The sequence below is a fragment of the Mustela nigripes genome, chromosome 2, assembly GCF_022355385.1.
Source record: "Mustela nigripes isolate SB6536 chromosome 2, MUSNIG.SB6536, whole genome shotgun sequence".
Lineage (NCBI taxonomy): Eukaryota > Metazoa > Chordata > Mammalia > Carnivora > Mustelidae > Mustela > Mustela nigripes.
Window position 1 is genome coordinate 51,323,464 of NC_081558.1, and position 24,828 is coordinate 51,348,291.

Here is a 24,828-nt window from a genome sequence, read left to right on the forward strand (position 1 = left end):
ATATATATATATATATATGTGTGTGTGTGTGTATATATATATATATATATATATATATATATGCTGACAGTTTATATAAATGATATATATGTAGGGACACCTGGGTGGCTTAGTCAGTTAAGCAGCTGGCTTTGGCTCAGGTTATAATCCCAGAGTCCTGGGATCAAGTTCCACATCGGGCTCCCTTCTCAGCTGGGATCCTGCTTCTCCCCTGCTTGTGCACTCACTCTATCTCTCTCCTCTCTGACAAATAATAAACAAAATATTTTAAAAAAAGGATACATATAAAAGGTGATCAACTTTACTCATAATTAGAGAAGGGCAAATTACTACTCTAAGAGTATTTTTTTACACATCAGGTTGGCAAAAATAAAGTATCTGGTAACATACTCCGTTGACAAGGGAGTGGGGTTACAGGTACTTCTATACATTGCTGCTGGGAGGGTAACTCTGTACAGTTCCTACAGAGGGGACTAGGGCAGGATCTGTCAAAATTGTACATATACAGACCATTTAATCCAGTAATTCTGCTCTAGGTCTTTATTTTGTCCTTATACGCACATATGTGTCAAATTATTTATATACAACATTATCCACTGAAATATTTTTATAGCAAAATATTATAAACAACTTAAGTATTTTTTTTAAATTTTTTTTCAAGATTTTATTTATTTATTTGACAGACAGAGATCACAAGTAGGCAGAGAGGCAGGCAGAGAGAGAGGAGGAGGCAGGCTCCCTGCTGAGCAGAGAGCCCAATGCAGGGCTTGATCCCAGGACCCCGAGATCATGACCTGAGCCAAAGGCAGAGGCTTTAACCCACTGAGCCACCCAGGCACCCCTGTAAACAACTTAAGTATTGATAAGATAAATGATGGCAAATCTATACAAAAGTATATTTTGTAGCTCTTGAGAAAAAAATAGCTCTTTATACACTAAAGTGGAACAATCCTAAACAACAGAGTATGGTGGGGTGATGGTATGTGATATCTTGATTGGGACATAAAAGGCAGTGTCATGGCCAAAACAATCTTCAAAATAGAACACAGTTGGAAGACTCATACTTCCTGATTTGAAAACTCACTACAAAACAGCAGTCATCAGGATATTCTGGTACTTGCGTAAGGACAGACATATAGATCAGTGGAATAGAACAGAGTCCAGAAGTAAACCCATGCATCTATGGTTAACTGAGTTTTGACAAGGATGCCAAGACTATTCAATTGAAAGAGAATCATCTTTTCCATAAATGGTGCTGGGACAATAGGGGAGCTACATGCAACCTTACCCTACACACAAAAATTAACTCAAATGATCAGACACCTAAATGTAAGAGGTAAAACTATAAATTCCTTGGTAAAAACAGAGGTACATTTTTTGCATCGGTTGGGGTGCCTGGGTGTCTCAGTTAGTTAAGCACCACCCCACCTCAGCAGGGTGTCGGCTTCTCCCTCTCCCATTACCCCTCCCCCTGCTCGAGCTCTCATGCTTTCTCTCTCTCAAATAGATAAATAAAATCTTTAAAAAAAATTTTTTTTTGTGCCTTTGGATTTGTAAAAGATTCTTAGATATGCCACCAAAAGCACAAGCAACACAAGGAAAAAAGAGATAAATCGGATTTTGTACAAATTAAAAACTTTTATATTTCAAAGAAAACTATCAAGAGAGACAAAAGACAGCCACAGAATGGAAGAAAATATTTGCAAATCATATATCTGATAAGGGACTTGTATCAAAAATATACAAAGAACTCTTAACTCAATAATAAAAAGAAAAATAACCCAGTTTAAAAAATGGGCAAAGGATCTAAATAGATGTTTCTCAAAGAAGATATACAAATGGCCAATAAGCACATGAAAAGACTCTCAACACCATGAATCATTTGGGAAATACAAATCAAAACCACAATGAGACACCAGTCCACAGCCGGTAGGATGGCTATAATTTTAAAACATCTGGTAACAACAGTGCTGAAGAGGTATGAAGAAATAGGAACCCTCATACACTGCTCCTGGAAATGTACAATACTGCTGCCACTTTGGAAAACCTGGAAATTTCTCAAAACGTCAAATATAGAGTTGCCATTTGAGCCACCAATTCCACTCCTAAGTATCTACCCAAGAGAGATGACCACGTGCATCCATGCAGAAAGTTGTACATCAGCGTTCACAGCAGCACTATTTATAACGGCCAAAAAGTTGAAACAACCCAAATGTCCATCAACCCATGAATGAGTCAACAAAATGTGGTCTATCTATACATTTCAACACTGGATAAAGTGCTGGCAGGTGCTACGACATGAATGAACCTTGGAAACATCCTGTGAAATGAAAGAAGCTGCAAGGACTGCAGGTTGAAGGATTTCATTTGTTTGGGTTTTGGGTTGTTTTTTTTTTTTTAAGATTTTATTTTTTTGGTAAGATTTTATTTATTTATTTGTCAGAGAGAGTGAACACAGAGTGGCAGGCAGAGGCAGAGGGAGAAGCAGGCTCCCCGCTGAGCAAGGAGCCCGATGTGGGACTCGATCCCAGGACGACGGGATCATGACCTAAGCAGAAGGCAGCCCCTTAACCTACTGAACCATCCAGGCATCCCTAAGATTTTATTTTTAAGGGGCTCCTGGGTGGCTCAGTCGGTTAAGCTTCTGCCTTCGGCTCAGGTCATTATCTCAAGGTCCTGGGATCAAGACCCATACTGGGCTCCCTGCTCAGCAGGGAGTTTGCTTCTCCCGTGCCTCTGTGAACTCTGTCATTCTCACTCTCTCTCAAGTAAATAAATAAATTAAAATCTTAAAAAAATTTTTTAAAAATTTATTTTTAAGTAAAATCTACACCCAACGCGGAGCTTGAACCCACAACCCTTAGATCAAGAGTTGCATGCTCCACAGACTGAGGCAGCCAGGTGCCCTTGAATTATTTCATTTCTATGAAATGGCCAGAACAGGCTAAGATAGAGAGACAGAAAGTCAGTTAGTGCCTGCGTAGAGCCTGGGGAGGTTGGGTGGGAAAGCTTTGCCGGGGTGAGACCTAAAGGGTATAAGGCTTCTTGAGGCAATGAAAATATCTTACAGCTGGTTGTGGTAATGGTTGTACAACTCTATAAATATGCTGAAAACCACTAAATTATACACTTCATATGGATAACCTATATGGCATAGAGTTACAGCGCAATATAACCGTTACCAAAAAAAAAAAAAAAAAGAGAGAGAGCGGGGCAGTGTAGCATCTTCCTTTCTCTCTCCTTAGTCACTCATTCTGAGGTCTCCTGCCAACACATGAGAGCGCTCAGAAGTGGGTTCTTCAGCCCCAGATGCTCTTAGATGACCACAGCCCCTGCTGCAGTCTTGGTTGTAACTTTAGGAGCAACCTTGAACCACAACTGCCCATCTGAGCTGCTCCCAAATTCCTGGGACGCACAGAAACTGAAAAAATAATGGCCTGTTGCTTTAAGCCACTAAGTTTTGGAGTAATTTGTTATACAGTTATAGATAACTAATATGCCATTTTAGCAATAATAATAATAATAATAAGTGTTTGCATTTGCATGTCTATTTCTGAGCTTTCTTGGAAGAGATACTAAAGGCACTGGTGACAGTGGCTGCCCCAGAGAACTCTGGGAGGACCACTGGGGAATGAGGACAGGAAGGAAGACTGAGGTCTGATTGTCTACCTTTTTTCCCTTTTGAATTTTGTATCATGTGCCTGATTAATTATTCCCCCCAAAAAACCTTCAAAAAAAATACATGCTGGCAGATGAAGTCCATAAACTCCCGACCATGGCTTAGAAGCCTCCACGGTCCAGCTTCCCATTCTGAACACTCACCACTCCCTGCCCTAATTGTTGGTAGTCCCCAAAACATAAAACACACCAAGCTATTTTCTATCTTCACGCCTGTCTCTTCTGCCTGGCTGCCCTTCTCTTTCCGGCCCATCCTCCTAAGACTCAGCTCAAATGCTGGAACTTTTTGGAAGACTTCCCTGGCTGTCCTTAACTGTGTTCCCTTTGTGCCCCCAGAATACTCTCGGCTTGATTCAGTCATTTCACATGCCATGCACACAGGAGCGAAGATCTGACTTCTTCCCTGCCTCTCCCATGACCCTGTGAGCTGTGTGGCAGCGGGGACTCTTACTCTGGATTGCCAGAGGCCAGCCAGCTCTGTGCCCGACACAGAGGAGGCCGTCAGTAAAGGACGGATGTGAGAAAGGAAGGGTGCAGGGAGGGAGAGTGGAAAAAAGTTAAGAGGGGACAGGTGGGGAAGGAAGAAAGACAATGGAGCCGGAGAAGAAAGAAATCCCCTCGATGTGCTCAGCAGCTCATGCCCATGCGACAGAGATGCACTGGGTGAACAGACTCCCAAACCAAATCCTAAACAAACCGCCAGAGAAATGGGGAGAAATGTGGGTAAATAGGGTAACCTGCAGCGACCTTGCTGCTCCCATCCGAGAAAACCCCTGGTGATGAAGGCACACACCTGGAAGGCTGGAAGGTACTCGTCCTCAGATCGCCAACGCCCCCGCCACCATCCCCACATTTGGTCTCCCTCAGCGCCCACTGTACTGTCCCGGGCTGTGACTCCAGCCACCGAGCGGGGCCGGACCTACTGCAGGTGCTCAGTACTGAATGAATTATGGTCCGAATCATCTCCCTTCTGTAGGAAGCAGAGCCTCACTTTGTGACATGAACTTGTTTCTTCTCTCCAGGACTAGATTTTTTTCTTCCTCTGTAAAATGAGGCAGCTGGGCAGCTAATTGGCAAGACCCTTTTCAGTTGGCAGTTTCTGACTTCTCAAGGCCTTTGATCATCCCAGCAAATTCAAACTCTCCCACCTGAGCAGCAAGAGCTCCTCACAAGCTGCTCTTCACTTAGGCGGTGTCACGGAGATGATGTGACTGTTTAGTGAATACCCACTGTCCACTATGAACACATTCGGTGCTTTCACAGCCATCATTTTGTTTCTTTCTGCCACTTGAAGTAAATACAACAGTAATCGCCCCTGGGCCCCTGGCTGGCTAAGTCAGTAGAGCACAGGACTCTTGAACTCAGGGTTGTGAGTTTGAGCCCCTCGTTGGATGTAGGACTACTTAAAAATAAAATCTTTGGGACGCCTGGGTGGCTCAGTGGGTTAAGCCACTGTCTTGGGCTCGGGTCATGATCGCAGGGTCCTGGGATCGAGCCCCAAATCGGGCTCTCTGCTCGGCAGGGAGCCTGCTTCCTCCTCTCTCTCTGCCTGCCTCTCTGCCTGCTTGTCATCTCTCTCTGTCAAATAAATAAATAAAATCTTAAAAAATAAATAAATAAATAATAAAATAAAATCTTTAAAAACAATAGCAATAATCTCCCTTTTACAATAAGGAAACTGAGACCTAGAGAGGAAAACCCACTTATCCAAGGCCACACAACTGGGAAGGAGCAGAGAGAGAATTCTAAGTCCTCTGCTCTTAAACCCCTACCCCACATTATGCCCCCGGACTCTCAACCAGGCTTCCAGCTTGAACCTCTACTTCAGCCAGCAACCTTCCCTTGGCTAACCCCATGAGCCCATGGGTGAACACTGAGCACAGACAGCTGACGGCTCTGTCCTGGGATTTGTGTATCCTCTCCCAGGTTCATTTGGTTGTAAGAGCAAGAACTAGATCCATTCAGACTTGTTTTAAGTTTCAGCTTCACCTTTCACTAGATGTGTGACCTTTGGTCAAGTCACTTTATTTTTTTTTTATTTTTATTTTTTTAAGATTTCATTTATTTATCTGACAGACAGATCACAAGTGGGCAGAGAGGCAGGCACAGAGAGAGAGAGGGGGAAGCAGGTTCCCTGCTGAGCAGAGAGCCCGATGCGGGACTCGATCCCAGGACCCTGGGATCATGACCCGAGCCGAAGGCAGAGGCTTTAACCCACTGAGCCACCCAGGCGCCCCTGGTCAAGTCACTTTAACAAATGAACATGCACTGTCTAACAAATATGGAAATGTCTAACGTCAAAGCTGGTACCTTGTGTATTCTCACTAAGTGGGAAAGACCAGGTCCAGAGTAGCAGAGGTACCCAGAGAAGCTGGCCCCTGACTCCACAAAGAGCCACCTGGGTTTTCAGCCTCTCTGCTTAACATTTGAGTGTTATGCCTAAAACCTCCTGACACTGCTCCCATCACTAATGCCCCTCTATAATGCCTTCATAAATCCTTGGCCTTTCGAATCAGACAGCCCAAGTTACAATCCTAGTTCTCCCACTTACATTCTGTATGACCTTGGACAAATGACTCATCTCTGAGGTTTAGTGTTCTCTTCTATAAAAGAGTAATAACGGTACCTACTCCATATCACTGTGAGGATTAAGTAATAGTACTCATGTCCATGTCTAGCACATGGTCTAGCATACAGCAAAGGCTAAGAAAATATTAACTGTTTTTCCTGAATAATAACAAGAGTTGTAGTAGCTTTGAGCTGCCTGCTGATGAAAGTTCAAATGCCTGACCTACTATTCAGAGACTTGTACCCTATAGCCTCCGTCATTCCTTCCTCCCCTCTCCTCTCCTCCTCCCCTAGGTGGAGGTCACCCCCAAGCCACATGTGGTTTTCTCACCTCCGTGTCTCTGCCCATGATCTTCCTCTCCATTCAGAATGCTCTCCCCCACCTCGCACCTATACACATCTGCACCTCCCACTCAAGCCTCACCTCCCAGTGAAGGGGCCACCTCCCAGGTTTCCCCAGCACTTACAGCCAGGACATATTAGTGCTTAGACTCTCCAGAGTGAGGCTTTTCTGTCTGCACCTGTCCTACCAGCGGTTACACTTGATTTCTCTTTTCAGGAACTGACCTTTCTCCACTGTTGGTCCATATGTTCCAGGGACGGGAATATGGCTGAAGCCTTAGACAAAGTCATATTGATTAACTAAGAGGTGAATCCTTGGCCAAAGCATGGGCCAATGAGAATCAGCCCTGGAACTTTTGCTGGAACCACTGACTAACAGATGTTCTTTTCCCACAGGCACTGCTAAGCTAAAGCAATGTAAATTCCAAGCTGTAAGTAGCCTTATTTATCACCTTTAGGAGAGAAGTGGACTTTAAAAATGAGCTGACACAGAGGAACCAAGAAATGGCAATAGACATTTTCTCAATAGCATTATTTGAGTATCTGGATCCATCCATGCCTAAAGCAAGTTACCTTTTTTTTTTTTTTTGAAAATTTATTTTTAAGTAATCTCTACATACAACACGGGGCTCAAACTTAATCATGAGATCAAGAGTACCATACTCCACTGACTGAGTCAGCCAGGAACCCCTGAAGCAAGATACTCATAAAGAAAGATACTTTATGTGAGCCAAAAACCCTACCATCCCTATTTTATTTGACTTTTATTTATTTAAGCCATTTTGAGTTGGATTTCTGCCACTTGTCACTGAAAAAATGCCGAACATTTTTTAGTGATCCAACTAGATGGTAAACTTCCTGAGAGTGCAGATCTCATCATATAGACCTAAATCCTTGGGGATCAGGATTATCTCAGTATTGTCGCCCCTAGCACAGGGATGATCACAGAGCAGATAAAGAATAAATCGAGGAATAAGTATCTCTGAATTTTCCCAATAGTCCAGGGCTCTACACTTAGAAGAATCTAAAATACTTGAATAAAAGTTTACTTGAACAAGAATTCTAATTCTTTCCTGATATAAACAAGGTCCTTTGCCACTCTGCATTTCCTCTGAGAATGACTGATTTCTTACCTTCTGGACAGAATGATCTTGGCAAAAGAGCTGTTTTAGGAGACACACAAGGCTAAAAGAGATACCTTGAATCCACTAATGTAACTGATTAGTCTCCCACTGTAAGAATGACAAAACTGAGATTTAAGCTAAAAACAATTGCTTACTACTGCAGGGTGAATCACTCAGGCAGAATCAGCCAAGCAAGACCCCATTCCATGACTCGTAGTCCAGTGCTCTAGCTCCAGTCCTAATGTCACTTCATTAAACGAAGTGAATTGTTCACTTACCCAGAGAACTCAGAAATCTCTAACCAAAATGAAATAAACTGCTCAACTCTGCTAACTGAACTCCACAGCTCTCAGGACAACAACACAAGGGAAAGAGCACCAGGCCAGGAGTCAAGACCTAGTTTACTCCCTTCCTGGCAATGAGACTTTGGGTAAGACCTTTTCTCTAGTCTCAGTCTCCTCTCTCTAAAATGGGGGGAGGAGAAGGTGGGATTTGAAGGAGCTGATCTCTATGATCCCTGAAATTCTGTAATTACATGGGGTTATTGGACACTTCATCAAATTCCTAAGATTAAACCCACATAAATTACAGAGAATTGGAAGGCCAAGAGGTAAGCATCCCTTCTGCAGACTCCAAATTAAGGGTGAGGGATTGAGGATTCCAGGTAGGTATATATTCCTTCTAGCTTGTCTTTGGAGGAAGAATAGAATAGAAATACATAAAATTACCTTCTATGTGCCACAGAGAAATATGGAGACATACCCCCTACACTCTACAATTCTCCTTTCTCACCTTCAAAGATCCTAGAAGACTCACATCTAAGTAGACGGAGTGAGATAGATTTGAAACAAGCTCATTACAATGTCCTCATCTGAATTAACACTTTCTTCAAAGTAGTCCTTCTGAGACTTTGAGAAATTCTTCCAGTGGGACAGTAATTCCTCCCTGTATTTGTAAAGGTCCTCTTGGGGAAGCAAACCAGCCTCATGGTTTTGCTCTCATACCTTGGCTTTCATCCCAAGTGACAATTCTCAATTTGATCACAATTGTATTTTCTACACTTGGTCCTAAGCGACTTCCAGCCATTTCCGAAAAATCATATTCCTCCTTCAAAAGATGGAGGTTTCCCTCAATGATGATGTTCAAGAAAACACACCCCACTCTCCGAGGACAATTTCCTACAATGTTTTGAGCAGTGGAATCATCAGCAAGTGATATAACACCTCCTGCAGGGAGTCTCTTTGAAGAGGCCCACACTTGTTGAATGCCCTGAGGTGCTTATTTTGAAAAACCATCTCTACTATATGATCATCACATTTTCCCTACTTTTTCTCATTCCTGGAGGGCTCCAAACTTTTCCTAACCTCACCAGTCCTCCTCCCCTGTTCCTGCTATATCCTGACCTCACTCTCCCCAGCCCAACTCTCTCCTGCCTGCACTTAGGCAAATGCCCAAGCTGCTGAATCTTCAAAATCTGCCTTCGATCGAAAGGTAGGTGGGGGTAGGGACTTTAACGGATCCTGAAATACAGTCTCAGCAGTTCTCTTACCCAAAGGTCCCTTCTCTGGTTCTTAGAGCAAGATGTCTGTTCTAGCTAAACATCTCAAAGGATTCCAGGGATTTATTCTCATTGGGCATAGCACCAGAACCCTTCCTGTATTGGGTGGGGGGTATCAGGTGGAGAAATTGCCCTCCCAAGACCCCCATGCCATCCACTACCCACATTTCAACACTGGATAGACATTATAGACTTGCATATCTTCCTAAGCTCCTTTATCTTAATACAGAACTTCAAAGTTTACAAGATACTCTTTCATTTGTTCTTGGAATCTTCTCCATTGTTTTACAGATGTGGAAGCCTAGCCTCAGAGAAGTAAAGTGAAACACCCAAGTTGATAATGTCAGCAAGATAAAGGTCAAAGTCAGATCTCCTGATTCCCCCTACTCATGCTCTTTTTGATACAATAGAAATTGCTCATTCCTAAAGTAACTCCTCATTCAGGCAATTATTTCCCCTAAGACAGCCAAAAGAGACTCTCAGAGACCCGCAGACAGTCTAACATAACACTAACCCATCAGTAACTACAGTCTGCCCATATCCAAGCACACAAACTCAAAGACCTAGCTCTAAGGCTCTGCCTCCTGCCCCAAGGTGTTTCTCTCATAAATCCCCTCCCCAATGGCTGCTGAGGGACAGCCAAGGAGGTGTGTCTTTAGACAGAGGAGCAGAATCTCTCTGACCCTTCCAAGAAGGGGTCCTGGAAGGAAGAAGCCCAGTCTTGGGAGCCTGTTCTAGGGGTCCCACCCCCACCCCTCCCCTACCTGCCAAGAGCTGCATCCAGGCGCAGATCTTGTAGACCGTGGCCGTGTTGCAGAAGAAGAAAAGCGCAAAGCAGGTGATACAGCCGAGGATCAGCACCATGGAGAGCAGCACGAAGAAGGCGGCTGCCTTGAAGGCGCCGGACGGGATGGTGCTGAAGTCGGTGAAGGAGCCTCGGCAGGTGAGCTCGCGGCCCGCCAGCCCGCTGCCCACACAGTAGTGGAAGAGGCCGAAGTAGCCAGGCTTGGGGGTGCTCACGCTGTCGCCCACCCAGTAGGGCTGGATGAAGACCACCACGTTGATGATGGCGAAGCAGATGGTGAAGATGGCCCATAGCACGCCGATGGCCCGCGAGTTCCGCATGTAGTGCTCGTGGTAGAGCTTGGAGGCCTCCTGCGAGGGCAGCATGGTGCCCGGGGGCGGGGCCGGCGGCGGCGACGGCGGCTGGCAGGGGCCGCCGGCCCGGGACCGACCGCCGGGCTGCCGGGCTGACGGGCGGGAGCTGGGGACGCACGCGAGAAGCGGCCCTGAGCCAAGGAACTCTCGAAGGAGGGGCTGGGGGTATCTAGGGGGTAGTATGGAGGGACCAGGAGGGGGTCCTGAGTGTTGGGGCGGTGTCTGAGGGGAGTAAAGATCTCCAACTGGAGGCCTAGGTAAGGGACTTGTGAAAGTTGGGGGGCTGGGATGAGGGGGGTGGGATGTGAATATGGGAGCTGGAAGTGGGGGCCAGCTAGAAAGTGGTCATAGGGGTGTTGGGGAAGGGGTTTGGGGGCCAGAACTGGGCGAGTAGTAAGGAACCATGGGTAGATGGAATGGAGGCTGAGGACCGGTACTGGGGGATTAGCAGAGGGGCTGTATACATGGAGCTTGGAAAGGAAATTGGGAACTGGTATTAGGGGTAAAAGAAGATTGGTATTGGGCGTCTAGAAAGGCGCTGTGGAGAGGGGGGGTTGGTGCTTCTATGCGGGAATAGGAAGGGGATATGAGGGGCTGATACTGGGGGACTGGGAAGGTGATATGGGGGCTGGGACAGGGAGGGCGAAGTGGAGGAATCAGGATAAGGCTAGCGGGGAGTCGAGGGCCGGGACTACAGGGTTTGAACACAAGCGGGGGTCTGGGGGGGGGGTCCCACAGAAGACAGGACTGGATGTAAGCTAGGGGAAGCCTAGGATTGGCGGGCCAGGGCTGAGGAGAGAGGTTTTCCAGGCCAAGGGTACGAGGGACTGGGGCCGGCAGGCAGCCCGGGCCTCGAGGGGCGGACTGTGGGCAGAGGTTATCCCGCGAGTGCTGGGGAGCCGCCGGGCAGGGGTAGGGCCGAGGGTGGGGGTGGGGGTGGGGGGCGGCTGCCCCGCGCCCAGGCCGGACGCGCGCGCAGCTTGCGGCCGCGGGGACGGGGTGCGGGGAGACCAACCTGGGCCCGGTCCGGAGCAGTGGGTCCCGGACTGGCACGGCCTAGGCGCCCCGGCTCGGCGCTCCCAGCAGCTGCTGCCTCGGCCCAGGAGGCGGCCTCGGCGCGGCCTCCATCTTGCTCGGGTTCTCCCCGGGGCGCGCTCCCGCGCCGAGGCGCGCGCTCTCGTGCACCGGCGCGGCTCGTCGGAGGCGCGTTCCCGCCTCGGGCGTGCGGGGCGGGGCGAAACGGGGGAGGGGCGCTCCAGGTTCTGGCAGTCAGGGGAAGGGGTGGGCACGGTCCCAGGAGTCCCCCAGCCGGAGCAATAAGCCCCTTACACAGTAGGCCCTTTGGCTTGGGCGTCCCCCCCCCTTCTTCCAGCCTGAGCTGCGGGGCTTGTGGGCCCCCGCAGAGCCCATGAGAATGGGGGAGGGACCGAACCGAGTATTATTTGATAGGGTTTGAACTGATCCTTTGCTCCCGTGGCTTAACCCACTGAGCCACCCAAGTGCCCGTTACCTTTCCTATAACCTAACACAGTGCCTCGGGTTACACCATTACGCTTTCAGCCCTTTGGGTCTTGGAGGCGTTGAAGGTTCCCAGAGTCTCCTTGGAAACTGCCAACACCCCTGGGAGAGGGAACCCCCAAAACTGTTAGCATCCCACGCCCGCAATAGGGATTCGTTGCCCGCTAGCGGAAGGAGCTGGGCCTGGAGAACAAGACCCAGGGTGAGTATGCGGGACAAGAGGGAAGGTGGCTGGGAACATGCTGGTTTCCCTCCCTGGACTTTCCGGAGTGCCTGGCATGAAGTAAGCACATGATTAAGATGTGTTAAAGAACAAAGCTTACAAGTCCAGGCCCAAGGTCAGGCCAAGAACACCCTGGGGGCACTCCAAGGGAGCCAGTGTGGGTCATTTCTTTCCCTGAAGGGGAATAACTTTTGGCTTAGGATCTGCCAAGACTCTGAGGGTTGGCGTTCAGACAAACTCTGACTGCTGTTTACTACCTCTGTAACCTTGCACTGGGGCTCTCTGAACCTTTGTTTCCCCATCGGCAAAGTGGGCAGATTAAGCCCCATTTCACAGGCACGTGGATGCAAGGGGTGGGGTTGAAAAATAATCTGTTAGTAGGTTCCAAATACTGAACCTTGCACAGGGGCCGGTCTGATGAAATGTACATGTATCTTCTGAAAAAATAACTATGTAAAGTTGCCAAATGTCTTTTCCAGGGGTAGAGACACTGTTCTTTTTTCCCCCTGAGACTGTGTGCTTCCTGCTTTCTGTGTAAAAATTCCTTTTTAACGAAGTGTTGATGATAGTTAATTTTTTCTTAAGTTTGTTTGATGATAGGGTGTTTTTTTTAATGTCCTCATTTTGGCACAATAAAACATAAGCAGAGTTAATTCCATCCCAAATTTTATTTTATTTTTTAGTAAAAAGACTTTATTAAGAAGGCTTTGAAGTGGGGCACTTGGGTGGCTCAGTGGGTTAAGCCTCTACCTTCGGCTCAGGTCATGATCTCAAGGTCCTAGGATCAAACCTTCCAACCCCACCTCGGGCTCTCTGCTCAGCAGGGAGCCTGCTTACCCTGACCCCCACCTGCCTAATTGTGATCTCTCTCTCTCTCTCTCTCTCTGTTTCTGTCAAATAAATAAATAAATAAATAAATAAAAGAAGGCTTTGAAGTAAAAAAATAAAACTCTTGATACAATTTTCTGAACCCTTAAGTCAGCTCAGCAAATATATAATCAGTAATTTAGCTATGAGATTAAATATCCACTTTTATTTAAAATAAAATGTATTTTAGTTTGGGTTTATTCCATAAAGCAATATTTTCCTATAAATTCCCTTCCTTGATGTGGCCTCTCCTTCTAGTTGTGGAGGTTTGTTCTGTCAGTCCTCCAGTTGACTTCTTGGGTATTCAGACTGATTTGATAGTTATCTAGTTTTGTTTGAAGGATAAGCTAGTCTAGGTTCCTCCTACTAAACTGCCATCTCTCCTTCTCAAATTTTAAAACAAACTTATGAGGTTCATGAAATGGGCTCCACAGTTTGGGCAACTCAGATCCATGTGAAGTCGTCTCATCTGAGCACAGAGTTCTCAATAAATTTGGTTTCCCCTTCCACTGGCTCCTTGCAGAGGGCATCCTGGCTGTTTCCTGAGAATCCTAAGATCCTGGAATCAAGGGGCTGAGGAGAGAGTATCATTCTCCACCTTCCCCCCACTCCACCCCATCTTGGCAGCTGGAGAACAGAGGCCAAAGAGGGGACTGACTTGAACAAAGATGTGTTGATTCTGCCAAGTAGACTGATCAGCCTAATCCATTTGTACATCATGCAGTAAGTAAGGAAATGTCTCCTGTAATGTACCAGCTCAACACTGCTAGCCCTGGGATGAGATGGTAGGTAATACAGATGTGGTCCCTCCCCTCCTGGAGCTCACAACTTTTGGGGGAGATAGAAGGTGCTAGGAGGAGGGATCAGGGAAGGGGTCATCCTCAAAGTCTCCTTCTGTGGATACTCCTGGTTTGGGTACTATTCTCAACTTAAGTTACTGGAGCCAGAAGCTCCATCTTTTCTCCTTACTCTGCCATGAATTATCACCTTTTTTTTTTCCTATCTTGCTCTGTGAAACCAGGCAGTCTGGGGGGGGGGGACCTATACAGAAGCCCACTTACCACTCTCAAGGGAAGAACTGGGATCCTTGCAGAGTTGGGCCCTTAGTTCCTCACTGGTTTCTCTATTCCAGCTCTGCAAAGCAAAGCCACCCTGTAGAGATCTGTCCACCATCCATACCACCTCTGACATTGGTACTCCTTTTCCCCTCATTCAGTCCCTATGTTTGGTGAGATTCACCCCACCACCACCATTATACTCTTCCCCAGAGAGGGGCAAATGATCAGGCCTGGACAATGAGAATACTCCATTGTTCTAAACACAATGATTGGTTCAGAGGTGGGCCCAGAAGCCAACCCAAATAGTTGAGATTGATATCTGGTCATTTGTTAAATTTGCAAGAAAGAGGTGTTGTCTCTCTGTTGAATTTGTTGAGCTAAAAGAATGATAAGCTTCAGCTACTGGGGGCTGTCTTTGACACCCTAAGCAGAGAATTTGTCTAAGAATAATGTGAACAAATAGGAAGGTAAGAAATGGAGAGAGATGGTTCTGATGACACAGTTTGAACACCTGGATCCATCCATGCCTGAAGACCTCCTTCCGGGTTGTTCTGTCTGGTGAGCCAATACATTCAGGTTTTGCTTAAGCCAGTTTGAGTTGGGGTTTTGTCCCTTCCAATCAAAATAGTCCTAAATAACTTAACTATATCTCCCAAAAGAGAGCAGAGCTGGTTTAATGGATTGCTTATATTGTAGAAGGATGCCTGAATAGGGGAGCTACTCCTGACATAATGGAATAAAAAGCCAGAATTTGAGGCCCATCTCTGCTGCTGGACGATGATGCTACTCCTCAGAGCCTTATTTTATTCCTTTGTAAAATGGAGAAAAACATACTTCCTACCTACAGATGTATTGAGAATTAAAAGAGGTAATGGATGGAAAGGAGCTTTGTAAACTGAACATGGCTTTATAAATGTAAGTGATTGTCATTAAATTTTAATAAGTGGCTTGCCCAAGGATTAGAAATAGCAGCAGTATTGGAAAAGCACTTGCTGAGCTGTGAGTAGGTGGCACAGAATGTCTCCTTGTTTTAAAAACTAACCTTGGAGCAGTTACAGAAAGAAAGATTGAGAACGCTCTACAGAAAGAACCTCTCTTTGACCCCAGGGAGGGGCCGGATCAGAATAGAACAGCTGGGGGAGTAAAATGAGGACTATGGATTATAAGGCAAGGGTGATGCTGGACTGAGCACCTGGATGAGAAGAGAAGACCCCAGGGCACTTCCAGCCAATATCCTAGTAAGAAAAGATAACTTACTGGATACTCTTATGCCCAAATTAAGTGTTCAATTATGTCAAATGTTGGATAAGCTCTTACAACATTCTAAGTCTCCTGATCTTTCTTGACATGTATTGTTTCATTCGATCTTCACAATAGCCCTGTGACATAGTGTTTTGACCCGACCTGAACTATATACCCTTCTCCCCCCAAAATTCATATGTTGAAGTCCTAACCTCCAGTACCTAAGATTGTGACTGTATTTGGAGACAGAGACTTCATTTTTTTTTAGATATTTTGATAACTGTCATTATTATTATTTTATTTCTTTTTTAGAGAGAAAGAGAGAGCAAACATGTATGGGAGGGGAGGAGGGGAGGAGCAAAGGGAGACAGAATCTTTTTTTTGTTTTTTTTTTTGAGACAGGAGACTTTTTTTTTTTTTGGATTTTTTTTTTTAAGATTTTATTTATTTAACAGAGAGAGATCAGAAGTAGGCAGAGAGACAGGCAGAGAGAGAGGAGGAAGCAGGCTCCCTGCTGAGCAAAGAGCCCGATGCAGAGCTTGATCCCAGGACCCTGGGATCATGACCTGAGCTGAAGGCAAAGGCTTTAACCAACTGAGCCACCCAGGTGCCCCTGGATTTTTTTTTTTAAAGATTTTACTTATTGGGACGCCTGGGTGGCTCAGTTGGTTAAGCAGCTGCCTTCGGCTCAGGTCATGATCCCAGCGTCCTGGGATCGAGTCCCACATCGGGCTCCTTGCTCCGCAGGGAGCCTGCTTCTCCCGCTGACTCTGCCTTCCACTGTGTCTGCCTGTGCTCGCTCTTGCTCGCTCTCTCTCTGACAAATAAATAAATCTTTAAAAAAAATAAAAATAAAGATTTTACTTATTTATTTGACAGACAGAGATCACAAGTAGGCAGAGAGGCAGGCAGAGAGAGAGGGAGGAATCAGGCTCCCTGCCGAGCAGAGAGCCCGATGCAGGGCTCTATCCCAGGACCCTGAGACCATGACCCGAGCCGAAGGCAGAGGCTTTAACCCACTGAGCCACCCAGGCGCCCTAGGATTTTATTTTTTTTATTTGAGAGAGAGAGGCCAAGCAACAACGGGAGTGATGGTGGGGGAAGCAGAGGTAGACTCCCCACTGAGCAGGAAGCCTGACATGGGCTTGATACCAGGACCCCAGGATCATGACCTAAGCCAAAGGCAGATGCTTAACTTACTGAGCCACTCGGGCATCCTGAGACAGCAACTTTAAAGTGGTGATGAAGGGACGCCTGGGTGGCTCAGTTGGTTGGACGACAGCCTTCAGCTCAGGTCATGATTCCGGAGTCCCGGGATCGAGTCCCGCATTAGGCTCCCAGCTCCATGGGGAGTCTGCTTTGCTCTCTGACGTTCTCCTCGCTCATGCTCTCTCTCACTGTCTCTCTCAAATAAATAAATAAAATCTATAAAAAAAATAAAAATAAAGTGGTGATGAAGGAGGGGCACCTGGTTGGCTCAGTCTGTTGGAGGAGCATGCAATTCTTAACCTTGGGGTTATGAGTTCGAGCCCCACACTGGGTATAGAGATTACTTAAGAATAAAAAAAAACTTTCAAGAGGTGATGAAGGTAAAATTAGATCATACAGGCAGACCATAATCCAGTATCACTGGTGTCCTTATAAGAGGATATTGGGACACAGACAACACAGAGACCACAGGATGACCGTGGAGGATACAGCAAGAAAGTGGCCATATACAAGCCAAAGAGAGCGGCCTCAGAAGAAACCAAACTTTCTGATGTCTTGATCTTGGACTTCTAGCCACCAGAATGGTGAGAAAATTCATCTGTTTGTTTAAGGCACTCAGTCTGTAGTATTTTGTTATGGCAGCCCTGACAAACTAATACAGGTAGGTACTATTATATGCCCATTTTACAGAGGGGGACACTGAAGTTGAGCAATTTGCCCAAAGTCACACCTCTAACAATTAAGAGAACTGAGATTTCGCCTCAGAAGTCCTGCTCCAGAGCCCAGATTCTTAATCAGTTTCCTCATCTGTAAAATGGGGATGATGATAATAGTAGATTCTCCCTCTGAGAGTTTTCAGGAGTCTTGAACGAGATATTGTGCACAAAAAGTGCTGATCACTTGCAGAACATTCAAAAGTGATTTGTCATTATTACCGCATAGCAAAAAAGTGGGAGTTTCAGGATTCAAACCTGGGACTACCTTGGTCAATACTCATGCATTTAACACTCGCATTGAACTATCCAAAGTTCCTGAGTACCTGCAGAGAGGCACCAGAACTATGGAGTCAGACAATGGGTAGTTGTACTCTAACCCTGATACCCAATAGCTGTGTGGGTTTGAGTAGTATGTTATGTAAATTCCTTGAACCTCATTTTACTAGTCTATAAAACTGAATAACTCCTTAGCCTCACATTTTTTAAAAAAGATTTTATTTATTTATTTGACAGACAGAGATCACAAGTAGGCAGAGAGGCCAGCAGAGAGAGAGGACGGGAAGCAGGCTCCCTGCTGAGCAGAGACCCCCCCCCCCACCTGAGCTAAAGGCAGAAGCTTAACCCACTGAGCCACGCAGGTGCCTCTTAGCCTCACATGTTTTTGTTTTTCTTTTTGTTTTTAAGATTTTACCCATTTATTCGACAGAGAGAGAGTGATCACAAGTAGGCAGAGAGGCAGGCGGGGGTGGGGTGGGGGGGGTGGAAGCAGGCTCCCCGCTGAGCAGAGAGCCCAACGAGGGGCTCAATACAAGGACCCTGAGATCATGACCTGAGCTGAAGGCAGAGGCTTAACCCACTGAGCTGCCCCAGCCTCACATGTTTTAACTGAGATAAAATATGTAGGGTGTCGGTCTCTTAATAGATGCTCATAAACATTAGTAGAGAGGATTTCATCTTTTGTAGGAGATTAGATTCTAAAACAAGTGCAGTTTGGTGGTGGTGGTCGGGTGATGGCACCTGGCTGGCTCAGTAGGAAGAGCGTACAACTCTTGATTTCAGGGTTGGGAGCTCAAGCCCCATGTTGCATAAAATCTTTAGAGAGGTGCCTGCATGGCTCAGTTGGTTAAGTGTCTCCCTTCAGTTCAGGTCAAGGTCAGGCTTCTGCTCGGCCAGGAGTCTGCTTCCCTCTCTCCCTCTGCTCCTGCCCCTGCCTGTGCTCTCTCTCTCTCTTCCTCTCTGTGTCAAATAAATAAAATCTTCAAATAAGTAAAATAAAACCTTTAGAAAAAATGCAGTTGGGGAGAAATATGGTGTAAATTACCCTTTAAAAATCCCTTAATTATCGATGAAGTACTATAAGCAAGTTCTCACGTATACCACCCTATCCTATAGTTCTTAGGCACTAACGTTTCAAAAAACTGAGATGGAGGGGTGCCTGGGTGGCTTGGTGGGTTAGGTCTCTGCTTTCAGCTCAGGTCATGATCTCGGGGTCCTAGGATCGAGCCCTGCATTGGGCTCTCTGCTCAGCAGGGAGCCTGCTTCCTCCTCTCTCTCTCTGCCTGCCTCTCTGCCTACTTGTGATCTCTCTCTCTGTTAAATAAATAAATAAATCTTTAAAGGTTTTTTTTTTAAGATTTAATTTTTTATTTGACAGACAGATCCCAGGACCCTGGGATCATGACCTGAGCCGAAGGCAGAGGCTTAACCCACTGAGCCACCCAGGCGCCCTAATAAATAAATCTTAAAAAAAAACAAAAAAACAAAACTGAGATAGACTAAAGAAAAGGAAAAAATAAAGTCCATTTTCAGATGTGGAGATATTCAGACCTTTCTGCCTTTAAAATCTTACTAATCCGGGGCACCTGGGTGGCTCAGTGGATTAAGGCCTCTGCCTTTGGCTCAGGTCATGATCCCAGGGTCCTGGGATTGAGCCCCACATCCCGCTCTCTGCTCAGCAGGGAACCTGCACCGAGCCCCCCCCCACCCCCGCCTACCTCTCTGCCTACTTGTGATCTGTCGCTCTGTCAAATAAATAAATAAAAATAAAATAAAATAAAGAATTAAAAAATGAAAAATAATTTTTAAATATAAATTAAAAAATAAAATCTTACTAATCCTTTAAAAATGAGGGATCTGTGGAAAATTGCAAAGAATTCATATTTACTTGTAGAATTTACTCTTCACTTATCAATAAAGTCTCTAGAGCATTACCACACAAAATAGGCTAATTTATGCTTGTAAAGAATAAAATAAATAGTCAGCTCTTCCGCAGTCAATTAAGCAGTCAATCCTTAAATGTGTATATAAAGCTTAATGGAGCCAGGGGTGTCTGGTTGGCTCACTCAGAACTGGCATGTGACTCTTGACGTCGGGGAGATGAATTCAAGCCCCATGTCAGGTGTGGAGCTCACTTTAAAAAAAGAAAGAAAGAAAAAGAAAAGCTAAAATGGAAAATCTGTGGGGTTTTTCTTTTTCTTTTTTAAGATTTTATTTATTCAACGAGAGGTCACAAGTAGGCAGAGAGGCAGGCAGAGAGAGAGAGGAGGAAGCAGGCTCCCTGAGTAGGGAGTTCAGAGAGATCGAGTCCTGTCTCAGGGCTCGATCCCAGGACCCTGGGATCATGACCTGAGCTGAAAGCAGAGGCTTTAACCCACTGAGCCTCCCAGGCGCCCCTCTGTGGGGTTTTTCAGTCGGTCCAGCATTCCCTTTTTCTTTTTTCTGATAAAAGTACTCAGCTTCTTTTTTTTTTTTTTTAAGAGATTTTTAATTTATTTATTAGACAGAAATTGAGAGGGAGCACAAGCAGGGGGAGTGGCAGGCAGAGGGAGAGGGAGAAGCCGGCTCCCAGCCAATCAAGGAGCTCGGTGTGGGACTTGATCCCAGGACCCTGGGATCATGATCTGAGCCAAAGGCAGATGCTTAACTGACTGAGCCATCCAGACACCCCATTATTCAGCTTCTTTTTTTTTTTTTTTAAAGATTATTTATTTGACAGAGAGAGAGAGAGATCACAAGTAGGCAGAGAGGCAGGCAGAGAGAGAGGAGGAAGCAGGATCCCTGCTGAGCAGAGAGCCTGATGCAGGGCTCGAACTCAGGACCCTGAGATCATAACCTGAGCCAAAGGCAGAGGCTTAACCCACTGAGCCACCCAGGTGCCCCTATTCAGCTTCTTTTAAGAAACTACCTCTCCTCCCCTCTCTGGGCAGAAGTAGATATGGGTCCCAGGCCAGCCAATTATACTGTCTGTTTTTAGTCAGCTCAGACTGGTATTACAAGATACCATAGACTCTGTGGCTTAAACATGAAACATTTCTTTCTCAGTTTTGGAGGCTGAAGATCAGGGTGCCCGCATGGTCGGGTTCTGGTGAGGACTCTCCTCCTGAATTACAAATAGCCACCTTCTTTCTGTTTCCACATGTGGCAGAGAGAGAGAGTGAGGGGTAGTCTCTTTTTAGAAGGACACTAATCCTATCGCAAGGGCTCTACCCTCATGACCTCATCTAAATGTAATTACCTCCAAAAGACCCCACTTTTGGAGGTTAGGGTCTCAATATATGAATTTGGATGGGAAAGCAAACATAAAGTCCATAATACTGCCCCACCCAGCAAGCTTTAATGATTTTGCCTCAGGATGGGCAACTGAACCTAGTCTGGTCAAAGGTATTCCCTGGGGAAGTAGAGATGGGGGAATGGGGGTGGTCAGAGAGACAGAAAAAGAGATGTTTGGTTCTCCCTTCCTTGGATCATACACTGTAAAGATGCTACCTTTTGGGTGCCTGGGTGGCTCAGTTGGTTAAGTGACTACCTTTGGCTCAGGTCATGATCCTGGAGTTCCAGGATCAAGTCCCACATTGGGCTCCCTGCTCAGCAGGGAGTCTGCTTCTCCCTCTGACCCTCCCCCCTCTCATGCTTTCTCTCTTTCATTCTCTCTCTCTCAGATAAATTAAAAAATTTTTTAAGATTTTATTTATTTATTTATTTGACAGACAGAGATCACAAGTAGGCAGAGAGGCAGGCAGAGAGAGAGAGAGAGAGAGAGGAGGAAGGAGGCTCCCTGCCGAGCAGAGAGCCCGATGCGGGGCTTGATTCCAGAACCCCAGGATCTTGACCCAAGCTGAAGGCAGAGGCTTTAACCCATTAAGGAACACAGGCACCCCCTAAAATATTTTTTAATTTGCAAGTTACTTTTATTTTTTCTCTTTATTTATTTTTTTTTTTTATTGTGTTAGGTTATTCACCATACAGTACATCATTAGTTTTAACCAACTGAGCCTCCTGGGTGTCCCTGGCCTTACTTTTCTCAGGCTCCCCAGTGGGATGGTGAATGTGACCATGTTCAACCTAAAGGCAGCATCTTTTTTTTTTTTTTTAAAGATTTTATTTATTTCTGAGAAGGGACCCTGACAGACAGCTCCATTCTAGGACTCTGGGATCATGACCTGAACCAAAGGCAGAGGCTTCACCTTCTGAGCCACCCAAGTGCCCCAAATACCGCCCCCGGCTGCTTTTTTGTTTACAATGGTATGAATTAGCTTTCTCTCCAATGTTCCCTCCTGCAATAATCCTCATAAAAACCATATCTTGGGGCACCTGGGTGTCTCAGTTGGTTAAGCTTCTGACTCTTGATTTTGGCTCAGGTCATAATCTTAGGGTGATGAGATTGAGTACTGTGTTGGGCTCTGCACTTAGTGCAGAGTCTGCTTGAGATTCTCTCCCTCTCCCCCTACCTCTGTTTGTACTCTCTTTCTATCTCTCTAAAATAAATAAATAAACCCCTCTCTCTGTCAGATAGATAAATAAATAAATAAATGTCTTTGTTTATATATATATAAAGATATTTATATATCTTTATAGATATCACAGATATCTATTATATATAATATAATCTGTGGAATACTCATATTTTGAAATTCATGAAAAATCCCTTTGTAGCCTTGTACATGGTCTATTTTCATAAATGTTCTCTGTGTGCTTGCAAAGAATGTGCATTCTCAGTTAATGGAAGAAAATTCTCTGTATGTTTATTAGCTATAGCCTATTAATTGTCTTGTTCACATTTTATAAATCATTAGTATTTTTTTTTGTCTGAGAAGTATATTAAAATCTCTCATTATGACTGATTGTGAAAGGACATGAAAGAACTTAATGGAGTGATGGGAACATTCTATATCTTGCTGAGAATCTTGGTTACATAAGTTGGTTACTCAGCAAATGTACACTAAAGATTTGTGCATTTTATTGCCTGCAAAATTTATTTCAAAAGAAAAACTTGCAACTAGTTAGTCAACTTCAGTTAATAAAGTCTTTAAGGGAAAGGAAACTGATTGCAAATTACTTTGGAATGCATAAAAAATAAGATGGGTTAATCCATGGATAGAAAGACAGAGGGATGGATAGTTACATGTAAAAACCAATAGAGAGGGTGCCTGGGTGGCTCAGTGGGTTAAGCCGCTTTCGGCTCAGGTCATGATCTCAGGGTCCTGGGATCGAGTCCCGCATCGGGCTCTCTGCTCAGCGGGGAGCCTGTTTCCTCCTCTCTGCCTGCCTCTCTGCCTACTTGTGATCTCTGTGGTGACAGGAGAGACCTTCAACTTTGTGCTTGTCAACAGGTACAAGGACGGCCGTGACCACATTGGGGAGCACAGAGACGATGAACGAGAACTGGCTCCTGGGAGCCCCATAGCCTCTGTCTCCTTCGGGGCCTGCAGAGACTTCTTCTTCCGGCATAAGGATTCCCGGGGGAAAAAGCCCACCCGGAAGGTAGAGGTGGTTCGGCTTCAGCTGGCGCACGGGAGTTTGCTCATGATGAACCACCCGACCAACACTCACTGGTACCACAGTCTCCCCATACGAAAGAAGATTCTAGCGCCACGGGTCAATCTGACATTTTGCAAAATTCTGCCTGCTAAAAAGTAAAAAAATAAATAAATAAATAATAAATAAATAAATAAATAAATCTTAAAAATAAAGCCAATAGAGAATAAAATTTACTAGTAGGATTTGGATATTAAGTACAGGCATGTCTTGCTTTATTGTACTTTGCTTAATGGCACCTTGTAGATAATGCATTTTTTACAAACTGAAAATTTGTGGCAACCCTTTGAGCAACTCTATTGGCACCATTTTTCCACCAGCATTTGCTTGCTTCATGTGTCTATGTCACAGTTTGCTAGTTCTCACAATATTTCAAACTCTTTCATTATTATATTTGTTACAGTGACCTAAAATCAGTGATCTTTGGTGTTACAACTGTAACTGTTTTAGCACCAATGAACTAAGAACCTTTAAGACAATAAACCTAATCAACAAATGTTGTATGTGTTTTGGACTGCTTCATCAACTGGCCATTCCCCATCCCTCTCCCTCTACTCAGGCCTCCCTGTTCCCTGAGACACAACAATATTGAAATTAGGCCAATTAATAACTATACAAAGACTTTAAAGTGTTTAAATGAAAGGAAGAGTCACACATCTCACTTTAAATCAAAAGCTAGAAATGATTCAGTTAGGGAGGAAGGCATGTCAAAAGCCAAGGCAGGCCAAAAAGCTAGGCATTTTATACCCAACAGTTGTGGATGCAAAGGAAAAATTTTTGAAGAAAAGTCCTACTCCAGTGAACACATGAATGATAAGAAAGTGAAACAGCCTTATTGTTGATACGAGGAAAGCTTTAGTGGTCTGGGTAGAAGACCAAACCAGTCACAACATTTTTTAAACCAAAGCCTAATCCAGAACAAGACCCCACTCACTTCAATTCTGTGAAGGCTGAGAGAGGTGCGGAAGCTGCAGAAGAGAAGTGTGAAGCCGGCAGGGGTGGTTTGTGAGGATTAAGGGAAGAAGCTGTCTCCTTAACATAAAAGTACAAGGTGACGCAAGTGCTGATACAGAAGCTGCAGCAAGTGCTCCAGGAGATCTTGCTGAGATCATGAATGAAGGCGGCTGCACCTAACAAATTTCCAATGCAGATGAAACAGACTTCTCGTGGAAGAAGAGGCCATCCAGGACTTTCATAGCTAGAGAGAAGTCAATGCCTGGCTTCAAAGCTTCAAAGCACAGACTGACTCTCTTGTTAGGAGCTAATGCAGATTGTGACCTAAAGTTGAAGCCAGTGCTCACTTACCATTATGAAAATCCTAGGTGCTTAAGAATTATGCTAAATCTACTCTGCCTGTGCTTTACAAATGGAACAACAAAGCCTAGATGACAACACACCTGTTTTAAGCCCACTGTTGAGACATACTGCTCAGAAAAGAAAGACTTCTTTCAAAATATTCCTGTTCGTTGATAATGCATCTGGTTGGCAAGACCACTGATGAAAATATATAAGATTAATATTGTTTTCAGGCTTATGAACACAGCATCCATTCTGAGTTCCTCTCCCTCAGCCCCTCCCCTCTCACCCCACTCATGCTCTCTTTCACTCTCTCTCAAATGGATAAATAAAATCTTTTAATTATTTTTTTTAAGATTTTATTTATTTATTTGATAGAGAGACACACAGCAAGAAGGAACACAAGCAGGAGGAGTGGGAGAAGCAGGCTTCCCACCAAGCAAGGAGCCTGATTCGG

At 45.1% G+C, this 24,828-nt stretch overlaps 1 protein-coding gene across 1 annotated transcript in view; it reads right to left on the reverse strand.

Annotated features, from left to right (window-relative positions):
* Positions 1-11,592, reverse strand: part of LHFPL4 (LHFPL tetraspan subfamily member 4) — a 27,971-nt gene extending 16,379 nt beyond the window's left edge. Inside the window, exons 1-2 of the mRNA XM_059390234.1 lie at positions 11,444-11,592; positions 10,035-10,534 (exon numbers count right to left, since the gene is read on the reverse strand). Of these exons, the coding sequence (XP_059246217.1) occupies positions 10,035-10,440 (406 nt within the window). The 5' untranslated portion in view covers positions 10,441-10,534; positions 11,444-11,592. The remainder of the gene's footprint in view (positions 1-10,034; positions 10,535-11,443) is intronic.
* Positions 11,593-24,828: the final 13,236 nt, after the last annotated feature.